Source organism: Notamacropus eugenii, chromosome 6, assembly GCF_028372415.1.
Source record: "Notamacropus eugenii isolate mMacEug1 chromosome 6, mMacEug1.pri_v2, whole genome shotgun sequence".
Taxonomy (NCBI): Eukaryota; Metazoa; Chordata; class Mammalia; order Diprotodontia; family Macropodidae; genus Notamacropus; species Notamacropus eugenii.
In genome coordinates this window covers 207852988-207874084 of record NC_092877.1, presented here as the reverse complement: position 1 = coordinate 207874084, position 21097 = coordinate 207852988, and the positions used below count along the sequence as shown (strand labels likewise).

General features: G+C 39.0%; 1 protein-coding gene across 3 annotated transcripts in view; it reads right to left on the bottom strand.

Annotated features, from left to right (window-relative positions):
• Positions 1 to 3564: 3564 nt before the first annotated feature.
• Positions 3565 to 21097, bottom strand: part of GRTP1 (growth hormone regulated TBC protein 1) — an 80871-nt gene continuing 63338 nt past the window's right edge. For 2 of the 3 annotated variants that reach the window (XM_072621902.1, XM_072621903.1), the window contains exons 6-8: positions 17138 to 17310; positions 16833 to 17018; positions 3565 to 4194 (exon numbers count right to left, since the gene is read on the bottom strand). In XM_072621902.1, the coding sequence (XP_072478003.1) occupies positions 4105 to 4194; positions 16833 to 17018; positions 17138 to 17310 (449 nt within the window). In that variant the 3' untranslated portion in view covers positions 3565 to 4104. The remainder of the gene's footprint in view (positions 4195 to 16832; positions 17019 to 17137; positions 17311 to 21097) is intronic. The other variant, XR_011969862.1, reaches the window with a different exon arrangement.

The following is a 21097-nucleotide window of genomic DNA, read 5'->3' as shown; positions in this document are numbered from 1 at the left end:
GTCACCACCCTAGTTTGGACAACCTTACCTCCTCTGACCTGGGCTAAGCTACACAGCCATGTCTCCTGGTTCCTTGTGTCTCTGTTCTGCATGTGATTGGCAATATAATCTTCCCAAAAAATGGTTTTCACCTTGCTCCTCCCCTCCTCCTAGGAGTAGTTTCCAGTTGCCTTTAGGATAAAATACCAACTCATCTTCCTGAGTTTAAATCTGACCCCCGATACTAGCTATGCTGGGCAAGTCACAACTGTCTCAGTTTCCTCATCTGTAAGATGGAGAAGGAAATGGCAAAGCACTCCAGGATCTTTGCCAAGGAAACCTCAAAAAGGGTCCCAGAGTTGGACAACTGAAAAATGACTGAACAGCACAAACTGCTATTTGGCATTTAAAATTCTCAACCTGGTTCAGTCTACCTTTCTGAATTCCACAGATCTGACAGTCCAATAAAACTGGCCTGCCCCTCCCCAAATGCAACATTCCATGTTTTACCTCTTCTTTTGTCTTAAGTTTGGAATGCACTCCCTTAGCTCAATTTTTGAGAATCTTTAACATCAAGACAGGTCAGTTTTCACCTAAGAAACATTTCCTGTTCCCCCACCCCCAGTTACTGCTGTCCAGCCTGAAATTATTGACCTTTTGAACAATTTAGCTGTTTAAATGTATCCTTTGCTTTCTCATGATCAGACTCTTATTAAGAAGCATAGGGTCCAAAACTGCAAAGTTATTAGAGAAGGGAGAAAGTGTATTCTGCCCTGATCAGACTACCCAGGGAATATTATGTTTAGTTCTGGGCACCATATTTTAAGAAAGCTAGCAACAGTGATCAGAGGAGGTCAAGGAGGTGAAGGAAAAAGACCTCTGTCATACTATATAAAGGTCAGTTGAAGAAACTAGGGATATTTAACCCGATGAAGGGTTAGTAGGGACATGCCAGCTATCTTAAGAGTTAACCTTTTTTGCAAGGAGACATATTTAGACTTGATATCTTGGGGAAAATGAAGAATTAGAGCTATTCAAGAGTAGGCCTTGAAGAGAAGTAAGCTCCTCCCAGCTGTAGATGTTCAAGCCAAGGCTTTGTGACCACTTTTTAGTCATGATATGGATGGGGTCCTTTTTCTGCATGTGGGCTGGAGTAGAATAGCCTCTTAAGTTCCTCCCAATCCTGAGCTTTTGTGACAAAAGGCATTCTCAGGCTGGAAGTTTAAGTCCTTCCCAATTTGATTCCAATTTAGTTTTCTATCCAGGTTTTCACATTACTCCTCTTCACCCCTACCCGTACCCCTTACACTATATTCTATCTTCAGCCTTTTTACTTTGGTGCTGTCTCTTCATGCATTTATTCTTTACCTCTCCCTCTCAAAAACTTTATTTTGACTCAAGACAAGTGCCATATCCTGGTTGAAGACCTCATTGATTTACATAGGATTTATCTATTTTCTGCTTAGCTATATGCCCCCAATAAAATGCAAGTTCATTAAAGGGTTTTTTTTTTTTGGTCTTTGTAGTTCCAGCCCTTGCTTTGAACATTGTAGATGATGTATTAATTGATATATGCAGAGATGCTATGAAGATAAAAGCAAGAGAAGGTGAAAGACAGTAGAGTTTAGAATTACTTTTAGTTTATAAACCAGGAAGATAGTGGTGGTATCAAGAGAAAAAGCAGTAGGGATGAGGAAGGGGAAGATGAGTGAATCAATGAGTAAACAATATGTGCCATACCTAGAGAAGGGAAATGGCAAACCACTCCAGTATCTGCCAAGAAAACCCCCAAATGGGGTTACAAAGAGTCGATACAAGTGGAAACAACTGAACGACAAAATGTGTTATACACTGTTAGAGAAGTCAATGGAGGAGAGCATTCTAGAAGAGGATGGTCAACAGTGTTGACTTCAGAAGTCAAAAAAGATTAAGAACCAGGAATAAGGAATGGGTCATGAGATTTGGCATTTGACAAGTCACTGCTACTTGAAAAGTTTCAAGAAAGTGGTAGGATCAAAAGTCAAGTGAGGGGTAAAGAAATGAAAGGCCAAAAGGAGTATAAATTTAATGATGAAAGAAAAGAAAGCTTTGAGGGTATGGCAAGGTAAATTGAAAGATTTTTTTTTTTTTTAACATGCAATAGTGTTTTTGTAGACAATTTAGCAAGCATTTATTTAGATGACAAGCGCGGTGCTAAGAACTAGACATAAAAAAAAAAAATCAGTCCCTGGCCTCAGGGAACCTAAGATTCTACTGGGAACAAAATCAAATGACAAGCAGATACTGAAGAAAAGAGGAAGGAAATGGTTAGTGTGGCAAGATCCTGAAGGAAATGGGATAGAATCAAAAGACCCAAGTAGAGGGGTTCACCTCAGTCACCTCTTCCTTAAAGCCTGGGTTGAAGAATGTAGCATGTGATTAATTATTTTGAATTTTAAGGAGAAGCCCTGGTAAAAGACAAGAATATGAGGTGAGGAATAAGAGATTGTGTTGGTAAAGTAGAAGGGGTTATAAGAAGGGATGGGAATGTGGCACTGAGGGCTTGAGGAGGGAAGTTGGAAGCAACTGCTTTGCATAGTTAGGACAGTCAATCAGGGAAGAAAAAAAGAGGGCCCACATAAGATAAGGTCACATATTTCTAATGGACTTAGTCACCTCCTTTGGGTGCCTTTTCCTAAGTAACATTCAGCAACTTAGCAGGTTCCAAGAAAGCAGATGGGTTGATCCATGTTTGAGGATTGGTGGGTATGAATGTCAAAACGGGATGATGGATATAAAAGATTGAAAACAGTATATGACATCCATTTTTTAAAACCAATGACTTCTTGACTCATGCATGAACTGGATTTAAGTGAGGCAGAGTTGCACAAAGTCATCAGCCTCACTATCTCTTCCAGCGTTATCAAAGTCTAGGTGGTAAGACAGAAGTCAAGATGACTGGCAGTGACCTGGGATTCAAACCTTGGTGTCTTCAATATCTGACCAAGCTCACAGCATTCCACGGTGCCTGCCTCAGTCACCTTTGTGGCCACTGGAACATCTGCCCATTGCACAGGGGGATTTTTCACATATTTGGGGTAGACATCCTCAACACACCACTGAATTTGTGACCTATCAGTTGCCGTCAACCTGGTTTGCCAAGACAGTTTTACTGTAGTGTAGCTACTGAGCAATGCTGCAGCTTCTTAGAGCCACAGGTAAGAGTTGAGTTCCAGGTGGACACCAAAGGTGGAAGAGCAAGCCCTCATGCCAGGGAGAAGCTAGTCATTGAACTACACTCTTTTGCATTTGTATAAGTGAGGCAGCTGGTCTTGGAGAGGGTGGTCAGTATTGCTTCTCTCCTCAGCAGTAGCACCCTTGGGCCCTTGGAGAATTTATTTTTATCTTTTGAGATCTAGAGTTAAGTCGGGAATCTGAGCTACCAACCAAACTGTTCACCCACACCTACAGTTCACCATTTGTTCATCAGGTGTCATCTCCATAGTGTCTACCCACCATCAATAAGGATGGCAGGGAACCTTGAGCAAGACGTTATCTGGGTAACTTAGAAAGTTGTCCAAATACAAACTACATTCAGAATTGGCATTGCTATTACAAAGATAAATGTTTAATCACAGAAAGATTAAACAAAACTAGAAGCAAAACACAGACAAATCAAATTATTTGTACATTATAGAAAACATTTGAATTTCACTCCATGGTAGTGGAATGGACCCAGTTCATTGTTGTCCCCATGCTTATGTGACTTCACGTGGATCTGCATCTTTTGAAAGCTGCTGGTTGTGTTCTGCTACAAAGAAGGAATCACAAGGGTTGACATACTTTATTTAGGTACAAATACTTATACAATGTGTACATAGTTTAATTTTATGTTATTATTGTTTAATGCCCCCGATAAAAAATATTTCTCTTCAGAAATCAATGTGTAGCTCACATCTTAAGTGGAAAACAGAATGACATGATTTTGAATCATAAAAAAAATCATTACCAGAGTTTAGTGACAGAGTGTGAGTATTTATACCCACACATAAGAGAAAAGCAGTGAAAACTTGGTCCTGAACACTGTGGAAGAGACAGTTCTCTTAGCAAGTGCAGGAGGAATGTGGAGTTGAAGACATGGTTGGTTTATCCCTGAGCAAGTAGCTTTTCTCTGCAGCTATTTCGAAGTCTGGTGATGGTAGCCATGGACAAACTTCCAGGTTCTGTAAATATTTTCTGGAACAGAAAAAAATTAAGTTAGGAAATGGTGTGCAGCTTCTTAACCCATCAGTATTACTGGGTATAGGATTTATGGAAACAAGATTCAAAGAAGATGACAAGACTTGGGTGGGTTGACAAATCAGTTGCATTGCTAGATGGGAGTATCCATATGGCAAGATCACAGATCTATTAACATCCTTATCCTTAAACCTATGTAGTAAGTTTAAATAAATAGAAAATTACAATTTGCTAAGTGGTTCCTATAAACAGGACTTTAACAGCTTTTAGATGAAATGAAAATCTGGGCATGACACCATCTACTTATAATTCATTTAATTAAGAATTAATTAAAAAGAATCTGTTGGGTTTTCTCCCCTGTTTTCCTAGAGCATTTGTTTCTGTATTTCTCCTTGGCCTCCTAATATGTAGAATCCCCTCTCCCAAATAGAAAGTCAGCTTGTGTAGGGCAGAGACTCCTTCATTTAAAAACAACTTTCTATCCCTTGGACAAAGCACACAGTAGGCATTTAATAAATGTTTACTGAAAAAATTAATGAATTTATATTTTTTAATGAATTAGTAGTAGTATCAAAAGTATATACAATTAAGTCTTACAAAAAGCACCCTTTATTCAAACTACTTTAGTTACAAAACATTAATACTGACAAATGTACTACATGTCATTGACTTGATAAGAAATTCTGAGAAAGTAGCAGTTAAGTCAGGACCTAGAGGAGCATAGATCTGCCACAAAAGCCCCCAGGTAAAGCTTGAAAAATATACCAGAAGGAATAATTACAGAATAAAAGAGAAATAATTCTAAGATTCATCATGCTGCCCAGAACCTCAATGCCAGAGTGTGTATGCAGCCCAGATCCACAGCAGACAGAGACCAGGGCAAGGGAGGAAGCCTTCATTCACCCTCTACATCCACGGCAAAAGGAAATACCCAGGTAGCAATTGAGAAGCAAAAGTACGTGTGGTCTTGGAGGAGACGTGCTCCCACGACAATCAACAATATCTGATTGGAACCTTTCAGGATCATGGCAAGAGATGGAGCCATTTCTGAGGTCAGAACAATGCAGAGGGGATGGAGAAGGGGCCAAAGCCAAAATCTAAGTTCAGCCAACTGGAGACTAAACCAAAACCCCAGGAGTTCTCAAAGAAGGCTGGTCCCAGTCTTAGCTACCACATTTAGGGCTTGCCCATACCATCCAAAAGCAGAAATAGATAAATAAAGCATTTTTAAGCACAAACTATGTGCCAGGCCCAAAGCTAAAGTGAAGCAGAGCAGTCCCTTGCCCTCTCATTTTAATGCGAGAGGGCAGGACATGAAGGAAAGGTGGAGAGGGAGAAGGAAGGGATATGTATCATGGAGGGGACATTGCCAAGAAATGGTATGGATACCTGGTTCCTATTAAGATAAGGTCAACATTTAGCTGTCAGAGCCAAGGGATGCAGAGGTCAAGTACAGGGTTGTGTTATAGGGAAAAGGAGCTGGTGATCAGAGGGTAGGCAGTATAACTGAGAAGATGGCTAGGGAGCAACGAGAAAGAGCGGAAATGCTAAGCACGATGCCCCAACCCACAAACTGAGGCAAAAGATATGAGCAAACAGAAGAAAATGACTCAACAATGAAGAAATACTATGAACTGAGAGAAGCCCAAGAAGTAAAAATAAAGGGGAGAGTAACTTGAAATAAGTCCAAGGAAAGCCTCAGAGAAAAGAATGTTCTAGCCATGGGGACAACTAAATTATCTGGTGGAAATGAAGTTAGAGATCTAAAATATAATGTTAAATGAAATTACAACTAGGGAAGAAAAGAGGACAAGTGGAATGAATGGGTCAGAACAGAAGGTAGTAATCTTTATGCAAGAACTGGTGTCCCTGAAAACTAGAATGACCCAAACAGAAAGCAATAGTTTTATGAGAAAATAAAATTCCAAAAAATTTAAAAAATAGAAAAATGTAAATTATATACTATCAAAAACAACTGACCTGGCAAACAGGTAAAAAAGACCTGTTTAGTAATCTAAGACTCACTAGGATACCTGAAAATGGTGACCAAAAAGCAAAACCTGGGATTCTTTATTTCAAGAAATTACCATTGTCATCATCATCATCACTATATGCTACACATAAATTTTCTATATCATTTATATATGGAATATATTTATGTATAAAATATATTTCACAAATGAAATATATATTTATATAAAATACATTTTATGTATATATTTATAATTAAAATATATTTTATGTATCTATTAAATTTTATATAATACTTAAAAAGTTGCAGGGTACTTTACTGCTAGTTCTCACAACAAATTTGTAAGGCAGATGGATGTTATTATTATCCCCATTTTACAGACGCGTAAACTAAGACTTCACAGAAGCCCAATGATTTCTCCAAAATCGCATGTCTAGTGAATATCTAAGATGGGATTCAAACTCAAGTCTTCCTGACCCCCAAGTTCAGTACTCTCTCCATTGTACAACCTAACTGCCTCATAAAGGAAAACTCATCTATTAGAGTCAGAGGACAAAATGAAAACAGAAACGATCATCTCCTGAAAGAATAGAAAAGAAATAGTCATCTCCTGAAAGAAATCTCCAAAGAAAATGAAAAGTGGACAGCCGACATTTCTCTTTTATGGGCAAAAAAAGTTTAAACTGTTAAAGTAATAATGAAGTTGAAAGACAAGAGCTGGACAATTGAGTGTTATGCTACAGATTACTTGACAGACTCAAACCACTATCTACGAAACACAGAGGGGGCATTTTTTTTTCACCAAACCTGTTCCTCAGGACAAAGGACTGATTTCCCAAACTATACGCTTTGCATGTGGCAAGAGAGCAGAATAAAACCCTAGGTTAATGAAAAACAGTAGTTGTATGAATAATTCAAAAGAAAGAAAAATATTGATGTGGGAAAATGAGATTGAGAGAGAGAAGAGGAGGAGAGGACAGAGGAGAAGAGAGAAAAGGAGAGGGAAGACAGAAAGTGAGAAAATAGGAATAGATGAGGGAGAGAGAGAGAGATGGAGAGACAGACGATGAGTGGAAGATACATATTACATGTTTACCCTGTGCCAGGCATTCTGTTAAGCAGCAGAGGCACAGAATCACCGAGTTTCAGAATTGGAAGGGACCTTAGTGGCTACCTACTCCAATCCATACCCCACAAAAGTATCCTGCTTACAGTACATCTGACAAGTCATCATCCAGTTCAAGCTTGAAGGTTTCCAATGAGGGGAACTCATTTCCTTCCAAGGCTTCCCACTTCATTCCACTTCTGGATGACTCTTAATTACAAAGAAACTTTAAAAAAATAAAACCTACATTTGCCTCTGTAACTTTTACCTACTACTCCTAATTCTGTCCCATGAAGAAGGCAAGCAAAACAAGTATATAGCCTCTTTCATGGGACAGTCCTTCAAATATTTGAAGATAGCTATTATGTCCTGCCTCCTCCCCACTCTGTTTTCATTTCTTCAGGCTAGCCAATTTCTCCAGCTGACCCTTGAATAAAATGAACTCAAGGCCCTTTATCATTTTGGATGACCAACTCTTGATTCTCTTTGGCTCATCGACATCCATATTAAAATATGATTCCCAGAACTGACCATTGTGTTGGTCACTCAAGGACCAACTATAGTGGGTACTACCTCCTCCTTATTCCTGCATCCCTGGTGTGCCTCTTATTACAATCCAAATGGGTCAAGTGACTTGAACTTATCAAAGGCATCCAGGTGCTCCTAATTTATCATGAGTATCAGCTTACTACTAACCATTTTATTCTGTCCTTTCCAGTCTAAGGATCATTATCATTGGCCAAGAAAACAAATAAAATAAGGATTGAGCCACACTTCCTTCTCTCTATCCACTAAAACTACTCTCTCCAAAGTTACCAATGATCTCTTAATCACCAAATCTAATGGTCTTTTTTCAATTCTCATCCTTCTTGGCTTTTCTCGATAGCTTTTGATGCTCTCAAGGATCCTCTTCTTGGCAGTTTTCCCTCTAGATTTTTGCCACTTTCTCCTGGTTTTCATCTTATCTGTTGGATCCCTCCTTCTTAGTCTACTTTGCTGGATCTTCATTCAGGTCACACTCACTAACCATGGGTGTCCCCCAAAGGCTCTGTCCTCTGTAACTCCTTTATAACTCTTTTCTGGTGATCTCCAGGGAAAATGGTCATCTCTAGATAGAGGACTCCAGCTCTAATCTCTCTCTTGACCTCCAGTCATCTCCAGCTGTTTATTAGACAGTTTGAACTGGATGTCCTGGAGACAGCATAAGCAGAACATGTCTAAAATTGAACTTATTCTCCCTCAAAACCTTTCCCCTCTTCGTAACATCCCTATTACTGTGAACAATATCACTACCCCCTCTCCACCAGACACCCAGGCTCATAGCCTAGGAGTCATCCTTGATTTTCTCATTCCCCATACCCAATAAGTTGTCATGTCATGTCAATTTTACCTTTGTAACATCTCTTGTATAAGTTCCCTTCTCTTCTGACATTGCCACCACCCTGGTGAAGTCCCTTATCACCTCATATCTGAACCACTGAAATAGCTTTGTGGTGGATTACCCTGAGTCAAGTCTCTCCCCACTCTTGTCAGCTGTCAAATTGATTTTCCTAAAGTGCAAGTCCGACCATGTTATCCTTTACTCTATAAAGTCAGTAACTTTCTATTACCATCAGGATCAAATATAAAATCCTGTGTTAGGCTTTTAAATTCCTTCATAACCTGCTCTCTTCCTCTCCACATAATCTGGGATCCAGTGGTACTGGCCCCCTTAGCGTTCCTCAAATACAATGTTCCACTTTCCAACTCCAGGTATTTTCACCAGATGTCCACCATACTTAGAATTCTCTTCTGTCTCCTGTCTTTTTTCCTTTAAAGTCTCATCTTCTGCAAGAACTCTTTCCTAGTCCTTCTTAATCTTAGTGTCTTCTCTCTAGAACTATTCCCAATCTATCCCATATGTATATTTTTTAAAATTATATTTTGTTTCAATCAGCAAAATTCACATTCATAATCACATTCTCCCCACCCCTGCCAACTGAAAACAAAAGAAAAATAAAATGTTTTACAAACAAACTCTTTACAAACGTATAATCAATCAAATATCTCCATGTTGGCCATGGTCAAAAAAAATATTTGTTACATTAGGTATGCAACCTTTCACTTCTCTGTCAGGAAGTAGATAACATCATTCATCATTAGACCTCTAGAACCAGTTGGTCATTATACTGGTAAGAATTCCTAACTCTTCCAAAGTTGTTTGCTTTTTACAGAACTATTGTCATTGTGTAAATCGTCCTCCTGGTTCTATTTACTTCCCAGGTTTTTCTGAAGCCATCTCCTTTGTCATTTCTTATAGCACAATAATATTCCATCACATTTATGTACTATAACTTCTTAATTAATTCTTTAATTAATGGGCAGTCCCCTCAGATTCCCATTGATGACTGCCACTTCAAAAAGAGCTATAAATATTTTAGTGCATCTTTAGAGTTTGTATGGTTCCATAATCCACCCTTTTTCTAATACCCCTTACCTTTTCTTCCCTTTCCCTATTTCCTCTATTGAATGAAATATATTTCTGTACCCAACTGTGTGTGTATGTGTCTATGTAGTCTTCTTTTTACCAGTTCAAATGAGAATATCAGCTGCTTCTCCCATCTCATTGTTTGTAGAGATGTCTACTAAAGCATTCTAACTATGTAAGATAATTTTCCCTAACCTTCCTTTCCCTTCCACCCCCTCTTCCCATCCCCAATGTTTCCTCTTTGCCTTTCTCTACATTCTTTTCTTATGATCATCAAGACAAAACCAAACCACTCCCAGCCTTGTCTATTTAGGCTCCTTTTATGACTCCAATAACAGGGTTTATAGCACGTTCACATGTATGTATCATCTCTCCATATTAGAATGAAAGCAGTTTATCCTTTCATCACCATTCATGTTTACCTTTTTTATGATTCTCTTAATTCCTGTGTTTGAACTTCAAAGTTTCTATATAGCTTTAGTCTTTCTGTCAGGAATTGCAAAAGTCCATGTTTTCCCCTCCATATTATACTCAGTTTTGCTGGCTAAATTATTCTTGGCTGAAAGTCTCTATATATCCTTTGCCTTCTGGAATACTGTATTCTAAGTTCTTCACTTCTTTATATTAGTGGCTGCTGTACGGGTCCATAGTACCTGAATTCTTCTTTCCTGGCTGCTTACGGTAATTTTTCTTTAACTCAGAAACTAGATTTTGGCTATGATGTTCTTGGAAGTTTTCATTTGGGCGTTTCTTTCAGGAGATGACCAGTGGATTCTTTCTATTTTAACTTTGCTCTCTTGCTCTAAGAAATATCTGCAGTTTTAAGATTTCTTGAAATATGATATTTAGGCTCTATTTTTGGTCATGGTTTTCAGGTAGTACAATGATCCTTAATTTTTTCTCCTTTATCTGTTTTCTAGATCCGTAGTTTGTGCTATGAGACACCTTACATTTCATTTCATTTTTTCAGTCTCTTGACTTTGTTTTCATGGAGCCACTGACTTCTATTTGGTGCATTTTAATTTTCAGGGAATTTGTGGCTTGTGTAAAAGTTTGAATATCTATTGCCAAGCTATTCATTCCCTTTCCAATTCTTTCTTCCATAGCCCTCATTTCCTTTCCATTTTTTTTTTTTGCCTCAAGCATTTATAAAATATTTAAATTCTTTTTTTAATCTTAGGTTCATTTCTTCTAGGAATTGTAGTTGAGTTTGTGTTCAAAGTATGTTTTTCTCTGAGGCTTTACTTGCAGATATTTTGGAGTTATTTTCTTTTGGTTTGTGTTGAGTTTCCTTGCCACCATAATAGCTATTTATGGTGGAATTAATTTTTTTATTTTTTCATTCTGCCAAACCAGCTTTCTGACTTTGGGCTTGATGTTAAGGCTGGGCTCTACTGCACTCCTGGAGGTAAAATCCGTTGCTTTCTTAGTGTATTGAACGTTGTGTTATTCCAGAATTTCTGTGACAGACTGGAGACTTGCAAGTTTTCAATGCTCCCAAAGTCTGAGGGCAAAGTCTGATTGCTGCTTCCCTCATCTGAACTCTGCAAATTCCTGACCTGGGTTTCAGTCTCAGCAGCAGGAGACTGTTGCTGGATTCAGCTTCCATCAGCCAGCTGGAAAGCTTTGTTGCTTCAGAGGGACAGAATTATACATTTCCCCTTGATCTGGGAATCCTGCCTTGGTTATTTTTTTGCGGCGTAGGCTGGATGGAGGCATTGGGACCTCACTCTGCCCCTGGGGTCTGAGGCACACAGCCACTATTTGCTTCTGAACTTTCTCTTTTCTAGGTACATCACCCAGGTTCTCCCTATATAGGAATGCCAACCCCATATACGGTCTTCTTCTCAATCCACTTCGAAGCCTGGACTGAAAACTGGGTAGTAGATACCAAAGATACCAGTTTGGCATTTGTCCCCCTCCTGGTATCCCTGACTCTTCTTCCTCTGTGCACAGCCTCTCCTGACTCTCCTCCTCTCTCCCCAGCCCAGTGTCCACAGACCCAGTGATTTCTTTTGTATTTCCCCAACAGGATATAGTCTGGTACATTTCCAGATGTGTTTGGAGGAGTCTTATAGAGGGAAGCTCAGTTGCACTGCTTCATTTCACTCCATCACCTCGGCTCTCCTTCCTATTTCCTGGTATGCAGTTGTTTGTCTGTTTATTCCACAAGACAGTGAGTTTGAGAGTGGAGGCTATGCTCTGCTCTAGCACAGTAGGTAGCACGTAGGAGGTACTTAAATTCTTGTAGACTGACATCGTAGTGGTCTCTTATCTGTTCTGAAGAGTAATCTCATTCCTTCTTTGATTCTCCTCTTTTCCCCAACAGAGTTTAAAACAACAAAAACATCTTGTTTTGGTCAATATTCCTTACTAACCCTCAGCTCCTTCTGAGCTCTAGTACTTTTAACACCATTCTTACAGGAAGAATAAAACATATTAGATCCCTTTCTGGTAATTACAGTACATATAATTATAATTTATGAGTAGAAGAATATCGCATTTATCTATGGAGCTATTGCCATACAAATTATAAGTCCAAATAACTATGTCTAGTGTCAGAGGCTTCCTCCTGGCATGAGGGGACTAAACACACTTTGGAATTACTTATTTTTCTGATTTATTGCCCCTACAACTTTTTGTGTCTGGCAATTCAGCAAGAGGAGCCTCCAGCTTCCCTTGCAAGCACTCAGGTTAACAAAGCTTCCAAATGCAGAATAATTCCAGTTAAACAGTGAAGTATATAGGAAAGACTTTTACCCATGACCATGGACAGAGTCAACTGGTTTCATCCTCCTGTGGACCACTATCTTTCCAGAAATCGATATAGTTTCCACGATTTACAGTTCTGTCCTTGGTAGGGGCTCCAAATCCCAAAGACTGGGCTTTGCTCCTATATAGCCAGGACCTTTTCCATAGTCCTTTCGTCTGCTCCCCTCCAAGTTCCCATGTGCATCTTTGCCAGTAGCTCTCCTCTGGTCACTGCTGCCCTAGAGTTCCTGGTAGGTCACATGGGTCACTGTTACTGCTGTCACTCAGTTCCACTGCTACCTTCAATTCAACTTTCTTCTTGTAGGTAGTATGAAATCTCTTTCATGCTTCCATGTGGGATTGCCTCTAGCCTTTTGAAACTTTATGGTTTTTTTCTTTTTTTAGCCCTCAGGTTACAGTCCACTCTTTACACACATGGCTTCTTTAGGCAGCTGACAGTCCTCTTTCCTTCCATTCTGGGTATAATGACTCTCATGGTGGCCTCTTCTAAAAGCTGGACCATGTACTACCTCTTTGTATCAGCACCTTCAATGAATCTTTGGGTCTAAAGGGAGAAGTCTTATTTTCTGTTTTCCTCCAACACAGAAGACCCCAAGGCTTCCTTTTGAAAGCTCTCCAAAAGAGAAGGGAAAATAGGGGACTGGTACCAATAGAGGGACAACCCTGTTCTGAAGATGAAGAACTGTGTATTTACACTATATGTGATTTAAAATTTAAACAGTAGCTGCTGGCAAACTAAATGAAATGAGAAACGTTCTTAAAATGAACTAATATCTCAAGAATTTAGATTTATATTTTTCTTTAGCTTTTATGTTTGTGTTATATTTCTTGCACAGATTTCTTCCTTGATTTCTCATTGTGTCATGGAGATGACCCTGGTTCCCAAAGGCTATGCTGTCATAGCACAAGCTGTAGCAGGTCCTAACCAAGCTGGTAAAACTTGGAGCATGGGCCTATAGACAGACTGATCGTGTGGTTTAAAACCTAACTTTCCTAAACTCAAGTTATAGTGGGCCTTAATACTTATAGCAACAAAATTATGTATCTTTGTAGTAAGTGCTTTTTTCATTTGGTGGGAGAAGGATTTCCAGACTCCTTAGAGTGAACAGACTTCACTCTGTTTCTGTTCATATAAAGTTTTCCTTTGTTTCTCTGTATTCTTCACTTTCATTATTTCTTAGAGCACAGTAATATTCCTCTACATGTACATAGCACAAATTATATTGTCATTTTGCAACTGATGGGAATCAAATTTATTTCTAATTGTTTACTACTACCAAAAGAGTTCCAATAAACATTTTTGTGTACGTGGGACCTTTTGTCTTATCTTTAACTCTTGGGGAACATGCTTAGCGACAGGATCTCTTAGTCAAAGGGTAGGGACATTTTAGTTACTTTCTTAGAATAATTCCATATTACTTTCCAGAATAGTTGAACTAATGCACAGGTTTGGCAGCTGGTGTATCAGAGTCCTCATCTGTCCATCGACCTTCCTACGTTAACTCTGTCTTTTTGCTAGACTCTTTCCTTAAATACACACATGTGTAGCTTTCTTCTGAGAAAACCAATAAAAATTTTTACTGAGTGCTACATTAAAGGACAGAATTAAAGACAAATAAATACACGGGGAACCATCTTACTAAAACTGAAGCCACTGGTGATGCTATATGTATGAGCTACCAGGGAAGTCCAGAGTCCCTTCACTTCTATTAAGTTTTTCCTGCCAAGGAAACAGGCCTGGTAGGATGAAAGCCAACTCCTAAGGCAACTAAAAGACCGGAGGCATTAGCTTTCACTCACAGTACTGCACTGTCACTCTGCTGAGGAAGAAGCAGAAGGAACCGAAACTTCCAGAGGGTCTTCACACTTTCCTCATCCCCCAGTACAAACTGATGTATCTGTCTGTCACCATAACTTTCTCCTTTACAAAGCCACAAAAGTTTTTGATTGGCCATCTGGATGCCAAAATTAACCTGAGAACACTTATGTAAGCCCCTCAGAGAACTTGGAACCCATGCTAACTTACTCTAAATAGCCCTTTAATAGTCTCTGCAGCTGACAGTATGTTAAGGCTTGCATCTTAACAACGCTCATGTTTCCACATCCTATAAGAGTACTCTCTGTCTTCTACTTTATTCATCTCCTTAGCATTGGGATACATCTTTTAAATGGCTACAGTATTTCTCTAAGATTGCCTCCTCATGCAGGGAGGATGTTGCATTTATGTGGGAGTACCAACACCCACAAAATCCTACATCCTTGAAATATCACAGTATGTATCTCTCTCAAACATACCTTTAAAAAGCCAGTAAGATTGGTTTTTTCTTTTCTTCAACAAGGAATCCAATCTTCCCTTGGATAAAAGTGTCCTGAATAGGGTTGGATTACTCCAAAGAATCAGGCCAGGAAGATTTCCATGACGCCAGGCTCCTAGGCAGTTTCCAGTCACAGTCCTCCCATCCCCCTCCCTATTCTTGATCTTCTTGATTTGGTCTCTTAACTGATTGTACTGGATCTATAATAGCATACTTAGCAATACTGTGAACTCTCAATTTTCTGTAAGAGGATAAAATAATCCACTGAAATCTAGTCAACAATTTTAACTACCTTCTCTCCTGTCCTCCTATCTCCTGTCCATAATAAATAAGTCTTCATTTTAGCTTTCTCTCTGCAGTGTCCCTTCCCCTCCCATTATCCTCTACATGAAGATAGACCTCATACTTTCCCATGAGGTAGGTATGAAGAAACTGTACAAATCCACCCTAGAGCACTTCCAGGGGAGAAGTCAAGATGGCAGAGTAGTGAAAACACTCAGCTGAGCTCTCTCAACATTTCCCTCCAAACAACTTTAAAATGATGCCTCAAATCAAATTCTTGTCTGTTCCTGACTATCGGACTATAATCTGAGACTAAGGGATTATCTATCAAGGCTTCAATAATATAGTTGCTATCAATCAATCCATTAGTAAGCATTATTAAGCTCCTACAAATTGGCAGACATTGTGTTAGTTGTAGGAAATAAAAATACACACGTATGTATGTATATCTGTGTGTATATATATATGTATATATATATGTGTGTATTATAGAGATATTAACCTCTTTCTCTCTCAGCAAAAGGTCAGAGTGAGACATTCTTCTAACCCAACACAACTTAGCAGGTTGGAAAGAGAGATCTATGATATGGGGGTGAAGGTCAGCCTGGAGCTAGTGGTAGGACACCAGTGGTGGGATAAGGAAGTGGCAACTGAGGCAGTCATAATAACTTCAGAAGCTATCAAGCTAGAGACAGTAAGGGGACCCCAAATGGCCAGAAAGAGGTTACAGGGACCCTTGTGCTTGCACTGGATGTAGCATTAGATGCTGTTTGGTAACTCCAATGGTTATAACCATTTCTGGATCATAGTTCAAGGGAGGAGAGGAACACTTTTAGTTTAGAAGGAAGCGAAAGCCCTGAGGGACAGTATCACTTTAGGTCACCAGGGATCAGTTGTAATCCCAAGGCATCAGTGGCCCTGGTAAAGACCACAGTGCAGATCCGAAGAGCAGTGACCACACTTCTCCTCAGATAATATCACCTTGGAAGCACCCAAAACTTCCAAATCCCCAGAACTAGCTCTGAAAACAACAGTGTGAAAAAAGCCTGAAGCTTGAGACCTCCTCCCTCTCACTTCTTACCTATTTAAAAAAAGAAAAAAAACCCCACCAAACTATTAATTAATCCCTTCATTTAAAATAACAAATATGCACAGTCAAACAAAACAAATTCCTGTACTGACCCCATCGAAAAATATTTGTCTCATTGTGCACCCTCTCTTTGAGGAAGTGGGCAGCCTATTTCATTATGGGTCCTCCAAAATTATGACTGGTCACGGGGTTAACCAGAGTTGTTGTTTGTCTCTATGACATGACAACACCTAAATCTTTATAAACTTCACCAAATTTATTTAAAGCCCTGGAGGATTATGCTGATGAGCTTAAGTAAATTAGCTAAGCAACAGAATGAGAGGAGGAAGCAAACGTCTACATAGCTTATCATTGAGCTAGCTGGTGGTCCCTGAATAAATAAAGCATTGATGAAATATAAGTGTAGTATATAACTTAAAACATTATTTTTAGTAGCTTACAACAAATTTTTTTAAAATAGAAAAAACCATTCCTAACTTATGGGCCAAACAAAAACAGGCAGATGGGCTAGATCGGGCCTACGGGCTGTAATTTACGCAGTTCTGGTCTGGCATGTTTTTTTGGAAAGGACATCTACCACTCTAGCATCTCTTCCTTTTAGATTAAGCATGAAACAAAGAAGAAAAGCTTACCTGCATGAATGTATGACATTCGGTGACAAATGGCCCCTTTGTGACCTGTTTAAATTTTTCACATATATCCGGGAAATTAGTGGCTTCCAAAATAGAAGCTTGGTGTTGCTTGATTAATGTTAAGGCCACACGAAAGATAATTTTTGAACCCTCATAGAATAAACAATCCCAAATTCGGAGTACTGTCTACAGAAAAACAAAATTGGAAAAATAGACTTAATGGTACACAAAAAGAGTTAAGTATACATTTGTGAATTTTAAAAGTGCTAAGGGAATGTCATAGTGAAATGCATGTAAGTTCTCACCTCTACTGGAAGTATATCAATAAATAAACAGATAAACCAACGGGAGACGACTAAGGTCCACATGACGTTATGTCGCTCCATTAAGTTTGCCACAGATGGAATTTTCATCTTCACAAGCTCACCAAGAACTTCCTGGTCTGTTTTCAGACCCATCATCGCAGGACTATAGTAATCTTTGATAGAGAGAACAGGGGGGAGGAAAAGACAACATGTCATTGAATATCATATATTCTGTAAGAGTGGTGTATCAAGTGCTATAAGAAATGATGAACAGGAGGACTACAGAGAGGCCAGGAAAGACTTATACAAACTGTTGCTGAGAGAAAGGAGCAGAACGAGGTGAACATTATACACGGTAACAACCACAGTGTACGAGGACTGTTTCTGATAGACTTAGCCCTTCACAGCAATGTAAGGACCTAAAACATTCCCAAAGGACGCTTGAGGCAAAATGCTGTCCACATTCAGAGAAAGAACTGTGGAATGGGATTGCAGAATGAAGCACAATATTTTTTCTTGTGTTATGTTTTGTTTTGCTTTTGTTTTTCTCGTGGTTTGTCCTATTTGTTTTAATTCTTCTATGCAATCTGACTAATGTGAAAATATGTTTAATAAGAATGTATGTATAGAACTCATATAGATTACAAGCCATCATGGGGAAGGAGGATAGAGGGAGGGGGAGAAAATTTAAAACTTATAGAAGTGATTGTTGAAAACTGAAAACAAATTAATTAAATTAAAAAAAGAAAAGTCTATCCACTTAATCATAAAAGTCACAGGATTTCAGAGTCGAAATGCACCTTTGTACAATTCTCTCCCTTCATAGATGAGAATGATGAAGCCCAGAGAGTTTTAAGTATATTGACTCTTGTAGAGCTGAGATTAAAACCCAGACTCCTAATCCAGTACTCTTTGGACTCACAATAGTCGCCATTTTCCCTGATAACCTTAACACATCAACTTTGTTCATTCAATTAAAAAAAAACAAACAACAAAGCTAGCACCATGGGACATACCTTCAAAATGAAGATGACAAAATTAAAGGAAGAAATACATGGAGGACTCTCCCCACCCTCCACAAAAACCTAACACTGTTGTGGTGTTGAAGTCTATAAATAAAGACTTCAATAACTGCTTCTCAAAATGACCACTGGAGGGAGCACTGGTGCTTTAAAATAAAGTGTGCTGTCAGCCATGCATTCCCTGCCCTGCCCTGTTGATCCATTAGCTACAAACGGCAGCTGCTGGCTTTCTTCATAACAAGAGGGCTGGACATGCTGGAATTTTCAACAATGGGCAATTCAATTTCACTTGTAAATTTCTGGGAGTCTGCAAACTGCTTTCACTGGAGCCAACAAGGTAATTTACTATGACACGTTTAAGAGGAAACTTCCAAGGAGGGAACCCCCAAATACTTCAGCTCAACTTGAAAAGTAGAAGGGATGCTAAGGGAATCATTCCAGTGACTGGTCCGGAGGATCTGGGCTTTGCTTGTGTTCCTGCCTAAGGTGGTCACTGATGGCAAAGTCGATCTCCCTATTAGAAGGGAAAAATAAAAGGGTTTGTAGAATACTTCTCTATCTTTTTTGATTTACTAGAGAAGAGGGAGAGTTTCTAGACAGGATGGAAGAAATACATCAGAAAGTAAATATGAAGAAAAGATTCTGAAGACGCAATGGTAATCAAAACGAGTACTGACCAGAGGAATTTGATGGAAGAACAGAAACGCTCCAGTACTGGAGAAACAAACGAATTTGTTAGACCCTTCCCAAAGAGGAGGAATTTAGACTTTCTGAAGAGACAGTGTTCTATTTTACAGAGACAAGAAAGGAAAGACTTATGAAAGTGATAGAAAAAAGGTTAATAATGAAAATTAAATTTAGAAGTTTGTCCTGGTATGCATTCCAGAGAGCTGGTTGTTAAACATTTACCAGTACACAGTTTCTATCATCTAGAAAGTACATTAAATTCTATTGAGGGTAGGGGGAAGAGAAGGGCATAAATATTCATATAGCCAGGCTAAGTACTTTTACCTCATAACCATCCTTTAAGATAGCTGTTATTCTTATTCCCCATTTTTACAGTTGATGAAACTGAGGCAACCAGATGTTAAGCAACTTGCCTAAGGTCACATACCTAGTAAGAGTCTAAGGTTAGATTTGACACAACATTAGGATCCTCTCCTCAGGTTGACACTGTTCCGTTAATCAATACATTAAAAGGAAATGAAGGCATTAGAAGCGTTTAACCTGGAGAAGGAAAGGTTTAGGTGAAACATGAAAGCTGTCTTCAAATATCTAAAGATTTGCTACCTAGATGATAAATTAGGCTATTTTTTTGCAGCTCCAGAGGACAGGACTGGAAGCAATGGGCAGAAATTACAGTGAGGCATATTTTGACTCAACATAAGGTAAAAATTTCTAAGGTGGAACTGCCTACATTTTAAAGACTTTGAGCTTACCACAATTTGGGTGTCTCCAAGCAGAAGATAGATGATTGCTGTCAGAGTATAGCAGAATCAATTTCTTATGTTATATGAGAGGCTAATTAATAATAATTCATTAATAATTAATAATAGTTAATAATAATAATTTCTATTTAAACCATCCTTTGTAATTTTAAAAATGCTAAGTGGGACACAGAGAGAAAAGAAACAGCTCCTGTCCTTGTGGGGAGGCTATATATCTATATCTATATCTATAAATCTATATAGATATATATCTATCTATATATCTATATATATAATAAAATAGCTACAAGGTGATTTTCAGGGGGAAGGCACAAGCAGCTGAGTGGAATCCAGAGAGGCTCTGAAGAGACTCAGAACTCTAAAAGGAGAGATGCGCTATTATATTCCACACATGAGGAAGAGTCAGTTTGAAGGCAATGGAATGGGTTACATGGAGTGAGGTATATGAAGATCAGTAAGGAAGTCAGGTGTATGAAGGCTTGAGTAGTTTGTGCAGTAATCTACAGGTGCCAACCAGAGAAGTTTCTTTCTGATCCTTGAAGTAACAGAGAGCCACTGGAGTTTATTGAGTAGGGAGTGACAAAGTCAGATCTGTTCATAAGGGGAAGTCACTGCGGAAAATGGACTGGAAAGGGAATAGACTTGAGAGGGGGAGGCAAGTCAGGAGGCTACTGTAAAACTCTAAGCAAGAGGTGATCAAAGCTTTAAGCAGGGTAGTGTTTGTGTGGGTTAGAGATGGGAGCAGATGGGAGAGAGGTTGTAGAGGTAGAAAGAAAAATGTCTTGGCAGTTGATTGTATACTGGGGGGGGATAAAGCGAAGTGAAAGGTCAAAGATGATGCTAGGGTTCTAAACCTAGGTAACTGGAAGGATGGTGGTTCCCCTGACAAAAAGAGGAAAATTCTGAAAAGGGTGGGTTTGAGAGGGAAAGATAATGAGTTGTGTTCTACACGCTGAAAGAGTTTAAGATGACTGTGAGATATCCAGTTTGAAATTTTCAATCTGAATGCTCGTTGAGTTTGAAATGTCTGTTGTTGATGTGAGACGAAGGGTAAGGAGACAGACTAGGGCTGGAAATATAGATCTGGGAGCAAGGGGCATAGAACTGAAAACCTAACCCGTGTGATCTGATAAGGGCATTAAGAAAGAGAATATAGAAAGAGAAGACAACCTAGGTCAGAACTTTGGGGTGGGATGTACACCCACAGTCAGTGTATACAATATGGATGATCATCCAGCAAAGGAAACTAAGAAAGTATGATTAAGTAGGTGGAGAACCGAGAGAGATGTGTAAAAAAACAAAATAAAAAATCCCAGAGAGGAGAGTATCCACCATTTTATAGATGAGGAAACTGAGGCTTTTAGAACGAAAGCATTTTCAGTGAGAATATAGGCAAGTCTACGTCAGAAGTGATCTTGAAATGATCAAGTTGGGTGATTTCACGTCCAAATTTCTTTCTACTACAACACATCAGATGACTCTAAATTATA